The 6,945-nt window shown below is 43.4% G+C and overlaps 1 protein-coding gene across 1 annotated transcript in view; it reads right to left on the reverse strand.

Moving 5' to 3' along the window:
• LOC110524583 (BMP/retinoic acid-inducible neural-specific protein 3) overlaps window positions 1-5,082 on the reverse strand; it is a 35,948-nt gene extending 30,866 nt beyond the window's left edge. The window contains exon 1 of the mRNA XM_036978426.1: window positions 4,759-5,082. Within this exon, the coding sequence (XP_036834321.1) occupies window positions 4,759-4,970 (212 nt within the window). The 5' untranslated portion in view covers window positions 4,971-5,082. The remainder of the gene's footprint in view (window positions 1-4,758) is intronic.
• Between the last annotated feature and the right edge of the window lie 1,863 nt (window positions 5,083-6,945).

The raw sequence follows: 6,945 nt of genomic DNA on the forward strand, positions 1-6,945 counted from the left end.
GTTATCACTAAATGATGCACTGCGCTGTGAATTGGATGCTTGTCTGCTGTAATCAGAATAGGTTTGCCAACCTGTGCTGTAGGTGATGGATGGAGAGGGCGGGGCCTTTTGATAGGAGATATATCACATTAAAGCAGGAGTAATGATGAAAAGCCTCTTCTTGAGGATCATATGGGGCAATGTGGAAAATTGTAAAATACTTTTATGTCTACTCTCATACAGGTAGTGAAAATATAGCAATTAGTTTAATTTGTGTGATGTTAGCGTGCCTAATCCACTTATGGGAAAGCTTTCTCAAATCAATACATGAAACATACAGCTTAATGAATGTATGCACACCCACATACTTCTACTTTTAGACATGTCCCTTGAGTAATTTGTCGGTCAGTTACACCAAGCATAACCATTAATCCTGACCTCTTTTCACTCCATACATATAAATTACCTCTTCAACTGGGCCACCATAGCATTCCTCGCCAGTTATATCTTGCTTTGCTATGTGAGAGCTAAGATTTGGCAGTTCAAAGGCATTGCATGTAAGAAGTGAGAAAAGGAGCAAGAGAGGAGAGAGAGAGGAAATAGGAGAGAGGAAATAGGAGAGAGGAGAGTGAGAGAGGAGAGCGAGAGAGGAGAGTGAGAGGAGTGAGAAAGAGAGAAGCGCGAGAGAGGAGCAAGAGAGGAGGGAGAGAGGAACAAGAGAGGAGGGAGAGAGGAAATAGGAGAGAGAGGAGAGAGAGGAGAGAGAGGAGCAAGAGAGGAGGGAGAGAGAGGAGAGAGAGGAGCAAGAGAGGAGGGAGAGAGGAGAGAGTAAGGGAACAGGTAAGGAAAGTGTAGCCTCAAAATCATTCTGTCATTGGTTTCTCCAGTTATCGTTGACTGTGATAAGCTGGACTTGTCTTATCTTAAACCCCCCATAGGGCTAATGGTACATCCAACAAGGAGTAGGATGAAATTAAATGGATTTTTACCATGGAGCAGTTTTTGGGGTTCTGCAGTCTTTCCTTAGACTACACCATGCAGTTATTCTTCTTATCTGTCTCTCATCACTGTACTGTACGTCACGGGAGGTGGTGGCAGCTTAATTGGGGAGGGCAGGCTCGTGGTAATGGCTGGAGCAGAATAAGTGGAACGTTATCAAATACATCAAACACATGGTTTCCATGTGTCTGATGCCATTCAATTTGCTCCACAGAATTATTATGAGCCGTCCTCCCCTCAGCAGCCTCCACTGCTGTACGTAGCTACCTTGGTTTAATTTGAGATATCATTCATTCATTTTCACACATCTCTCTTTTGGACTATTTCTCCTAGTAGAGATTTCAGAGAATTGGGATACATTGCTTTTCTCTGGGTATTAAATAAGAAGGTCACTGTAACACAGATCAAGGTCTTTTTAAGGTTTCCAAAAGACATTCTCAGATTTGATGCATTGCAGCCGTACAGAAATACGGTGTTCATACTGTGAACTTCTCTATGCGATTTGGTGCCAACACTCACTTACGTTTCTGAAATGCAAAATGTCAAAAAATACACAAGTGTAGCCTACAATTTCCTACACCCTGCTGTCTACGGCAACTGTCACTTGGCAATGGTTGCCTAGGACTGGTGGTGCAGCGGAACCCCGTCTCTACGCATGTTGACTGAGGGAAAAGCTGTTGCATTCGCCAAAACAATGAGTGATTCCACAAACAGGAAAACAGCCTCCATTTCCTGTTGGAGGACCCATTAAAATTCTTTCAAATTCAATCAAGAAGAGAGGTGGAAAATTGAAAGAGGGATGAGATGGTGCAATTTCATTACTGCAATGATGGCATAGTAACACACAGCCACTGTAACTAGAAGCACCCACTTGCGGTAATTCATCTTCTCTCTGTCAGTGAAGATTATGAGAATTTAGCAGAAATCTAAAACTCTGCAGGAGCAAATAATGTCACTTTCCATCTCCGCATGTCTGTTTTGCTGTGAAATTATGTGTTATGGAATAGGGAATAGATTGTCAGATATGAGAGGTCATTTTAAACAAACAAACTGTGTGGTAGACTGTTTGGCTATGCCGCTGTCACTGGGAATTGGCAACAGAGTGGACATATTAGATATATGCATGTGAGTACGCCACAATAACTTCTGATATTAACAGAGACAGAGACAATTAGTACCACCTGCATGCACTTTAATACAAAATGACCACCACACAATGCCACAGTAAAACCAAAGTTGTCTGACAAAGCAATTCTACAGGATTATATTCTATGTGATAGCTTTTTATAGATAGTACTTTTGCCACTGGGAACCATTGTTGATGTGTTGAGATCACCTGGGGAAGTTTGAGGGATGAGAACATATATCACTAACAATCTGTTTGACAACGAAAGGCACGCTGGATTAATTTACCACCTTTACTCCTACTGTAAAAACCTGCAGTATAGTTTCCTCCTGGGCACACACTGGTTGAATCAATGTTGTTTTCTTGTCATTTCAATGGAATTAGGTTGAACCAATGTGGAATAGACATTGAGTTGACATCTGTTCCCAGTAGGCAGTCACCTTGTACCATTAAAGCTGTTGATTTTAAGGGAACATTGTATAACTTGATGCAGTCCTTATGTAAGATACTGTTAAGAGACCAAAGTCTGTAACAGATACAATTACCTTGAATTATCCCTATATTCCCCCATAGAAATATAATCAAGTGATTATCTGTCTATGATGTCCCAATTAGCAGTTGTCATCTCAGCACAAATTTTGTCTGGTCGATTAATACCAATTAGTAATTTGCTATGTTTACATCCAATTTGTGATATTCTAAAACCTGCATAAAAAAATATGCAAATTTTCCCACCAGAGATAATATGTTTCCATCAAAATGACTTGTTGCCGATAAAAAGTTGTGCATGATGACATCAATTACTTTTGCGTTTTTATGTACCGATAAAAAAGTAGACTGATTGTCTTATCACCAAACATGTTGCGTTATAAAGAATGTCCCCACTCTGGTATTTGCATGTGCGCTCTTGCCAACAGCTCGCAGACAGTGCGCAGATTCTGTCTGCGAGATCCCTATTACGGACAAAATCAAGATTATTAAGCATCGAACATCAAGTCAACAGAATAAGACCCTCGATATTTATTGGAAAGTTGCATCAAGCCCGTCACCGTGCAATTTCACCACCCTGTGAAGTTCATCATAACGTATTTCGACTGTAGACGAATACAATGCATTCTTTCCGGAGTCGTAGTGGTAGGACCACAAAACATAACACCATATCATTGCGGGGCTCCAAATTTACATCGATATGATGGTTATTATATAAATATTTGCGCATCATTAATTTTACAACCACAAAAAGATCCCACCTTGTCAAGTGTATTTTGTTTTGTAGACATTTAGAAGGTTTACCGACTGTTTCCATCAGGCCTGTCATGACATATACTTTACTCACGTTAAAAGGTTGGATGGAAACCTGGATTATGAAAGAAAAAAAACACAGTCGACATAAAACACAGTGCTCAGCATTTCTACCAGCCAACGAAAGGGCTTTAATAATATTACTGTTAATCAAGGGTTGGTTGTAATCTAGCGCGCCTCAGACACAACCTTGCAGCTGACAGTAGACTCTCAGGGGATGGTGTGATAATGCAGAGTAATAACTATTAAGAGCCCACTAATCACTTGGCCACATGATAAGACTATTAATCTTACCGCCAATGAAGCTCAGTCCCGAGAGCTGTGATGGGCCTGCACTAGCCGGAGGAGAAATATTAAAACGCTTTAACGCGGGAAGCAGATCACCTTAGCCCATAAAACACCCAGCACAAATCCATAGATGTCAGAGTCCCGTCTGCGGTTTCCCGGTCCGTGTTCAATACCTTTCCAACTCACAACGGACAGGATATGTGACACACTTTCCACTCATTTTATATCACGAGCCAATATGTGGAAATGTGTTCAACGTTATGACAAATCATTCATTTTTCCCCCTACACTACAGTAATCAACATATTTTTCCTGAACAGATATCAGAATATGCATATGGCCATTTGCTTGTAATTACCTTGATACACTCAAATAATTTAACTGTACTATTTACCAACAATAGCTATATTATGTAGGTGCCTAGGTGAATACTGTAGATACAAAACAGCTACAATAGTAGATGCATGGATTAAGATATAACCACAAAAATGTAAGTTTTTCCCTTCTCTTCTCCTCGAAGGCCATTACCTTAGTTGACTTACTTGCAGTTCCAATAATTCAATAAAGTTTCCACTACTAGACTATCCTAGATGGGGTGAGGTGAGAACTTTTCACATCTCTTTTCAAGGCTTTCCTTCCAGTGGTATTTACTTCACGACTTTAAACCCCACATGACACTGAACGTGCTTTAGCAATTTGACAGTGGATATAACATTCAGCCTGCTTTGGTGTACTAACACGTTGGTAGGTAGTCTAATCTGTCCATCTAACTATTGATTCTCCCTATACCTAATCTAGACTACCTGTGGTCTGACTCTCCTGTATATCTCTGAAGAGAACACTGCTATGAGACTCACCTGTTTACCTGTAAACCGCCCCTACGTCAGGGTTTCCTAAATGTAGTCCTCGGGACTCCTTGGTTTTTGCCCTAGCACTACACAGCTGATTCAAATAATCAACTAATCATCAAGCTTGGATCATTTGAACAAGCTGTGTAGTGTTAGGGCCTGAGGACTGAGTTTGGGAAACACTGCCCCATGTACAAGCCCTGCTATGCAACTCACCGGTATATCTTGTAGCGGGTGGAGAAGCCCTGCCGGTTCCTCTCAACGAAGTCTGTGTACTCCTGGGAGTGGTGGAAGGGGCCCTTGTCGGACAGCAGCCAGTCCAGGGGCCCTCCGGGGCGGTCGTGGGGCAAGCTGGTCGAGATAGGGGCCCCGGCCCAGAGCCAGACCCAGCAGTGCAGGCTGACACTGAGGAAGCCCCATAGAGCCATCAGAGATTGAGGGGGCAAGGGAAGGAGGGAGGGAGTGAGGGAGGGGTGGAGGGAGGTAGGGGTGGAGGGAGGAAGGAAGGGAGGGGTGGAAGGAGGTAGGGGTGGAGGGAGGAAAGAAGGGAGGGGTGGAGGGAGGGGGAAGTGGAGGGAGGGAGGGGTGGAGGGAGGGATTGAGGGAGGGATTGAGGGTGAGAGGGGTGGGTGGAGGGAAGGGGGAGTGGTGGAGGAATGGGATCAGTAGTGGAAGGGGTTCCTACACGCGAGCTCACTCCTCCTCTGGGATGACCGGGGAATCTGCATTCCCTCACATCCACTGGAGCACCTGGGAGAGAAAGACGTAAATAATTGCCACTTGAGAATGTACTGTTCTTATAATCATCAGGCACCTTCATCTTTTAAGAGATCCTATACTGACAAGTAAAAAATGCTTTTGTATTTTACACATCAAACAATCAGAACTCTGATCTCTTTAGCTATTATGGAGTAAGTCACTAGTCATCTGTTTTGACATTACACTTCTATTCCACCTCTAGTCCGAGCCTCCCATTACTCAACATCTCCCTTCTAAGGGTTGTCAATCTCTCCCCTGCAGCTGGGACCAAACCAGATGCTTGGTTTAAAAAAAATCCCATTACTTTATTCTGATGACAATCTGTCAAGTGAACTCAGCCATGTGACCATGTGTGTGGGAGGGTTTCAGAAATCATTATTCAAAACAATACCGCAAGACGCCGGGGGGTAGACGTGGGGGCAGGTGCTAGGAGATGTGTGAGAGAGTGGGAGAAAGAGAGAGATGGAGAGAGAAAGATAGAGAGAGCGAGAGAGAGAGATAGTGTGGGAGAAAGAAAGAGAGATGGAGAGAGAGAAAGGGAGAGGGTGAGGTAGTCTGAGAGAGAAAGGAAGAAAGAGAGAAACAGATGCATAGAGAGTGTGGGAAAGAGGCAGATAGAGAGAGAGACAGTGATAAAGAAAGGGAAATGGTGAGGTAGTTTGAGAGTTAAAGGAAAAGAGAGCGAGAGAGAGAGATAGTGTGGGAGAAAGAAAGAGAGATGGAGAGAGAGAAAGGGAGAGGGTGAGGTAGTCTGAGAGAGAAAGGAAGAAAGAGAGAAACAGATGCATAGAGAGTGTGGGAAAGAGGCAGATAGAGAGAGAGACAGTGATAAAGAAAGGGAAAGGGTGAGGTAGTTTGAGAGTTAAAGGAAAAGAGAGCGAGACAGAGGTTAATGACTGATGTTTGACCCCACAGAGAGAGAATATGGACTGCCATGAATAAATGTGCTGGTGGTTTTATTAGATGAGTCACTGTCATTCATTCTGTATGCCACTCAAAAGCCTTGCTCTTTCTGACCCTCTGTGTGTGTGTGTGTCTCTGTGTGTGTGTGTGTGTGTGTGTGTGTGTGTGTGTGTGTGTGTGTGTGTGTGTGTGTGTGTGTGTGTGTGTGTGTGTGTGTGTGGCCATAATGAACTGCAGACTGGGTGTTAATTCACAGATAAGTGGATATCCCTCACTGATGCAAACACAGGCTTTATCTGGTTCACAATGCTTTTTCCTGTGATTACACCAGATTCAAATGCTCTGGTTTTGCTGCATGACATTTAATTCCTCAGTGCAGACATCCGTGCATGGCCATGCATATTGATGAGGTGTGTGTTTGTGGGCTTGTGTGCATTAGTGCGTGCATGTGTGTCTATGTATGCAAGTCTGTGTGTGTGTGTGTGTGTGTGTGTGTGTGTGTGTGTGTGTGTGTGTGTGTGTGTGTGTGTGTGTGTGTTGGGGGCGGGGGGGTTTGGATCTGAGTACACAGCAGGGAGCAAACAATGGAGCGCAGTTCATTTCAGCACAGTGGTGTTCCACATAGTGTGATAGAGATGGTGAGGGAGGTAGGGGGGCTACGAAGCTATCCAACCATGGCAATCCTCAGTAATTCCCTTTTAACTTTGTTTTTGTTGCTGTTGTTAATGTTAAACAGTGAGA

The sequence above is a fragment of the Oncorhynchus mykiss genome, chromosome 5, assembly GCF_013265735.2.
Source record: "Oncorhynchus mykiss isolate Arlee chromosome 5, USDA_OmykA_1.1, whole genome shotgun sequence".
Classification (NCBI taxonomy): Eukaryota; Metazoa; Chordata; class Actinopteri; order Salmoniformes; family Salmonidae; genus Oncorhynchus; species Oncorhynchus mykiss.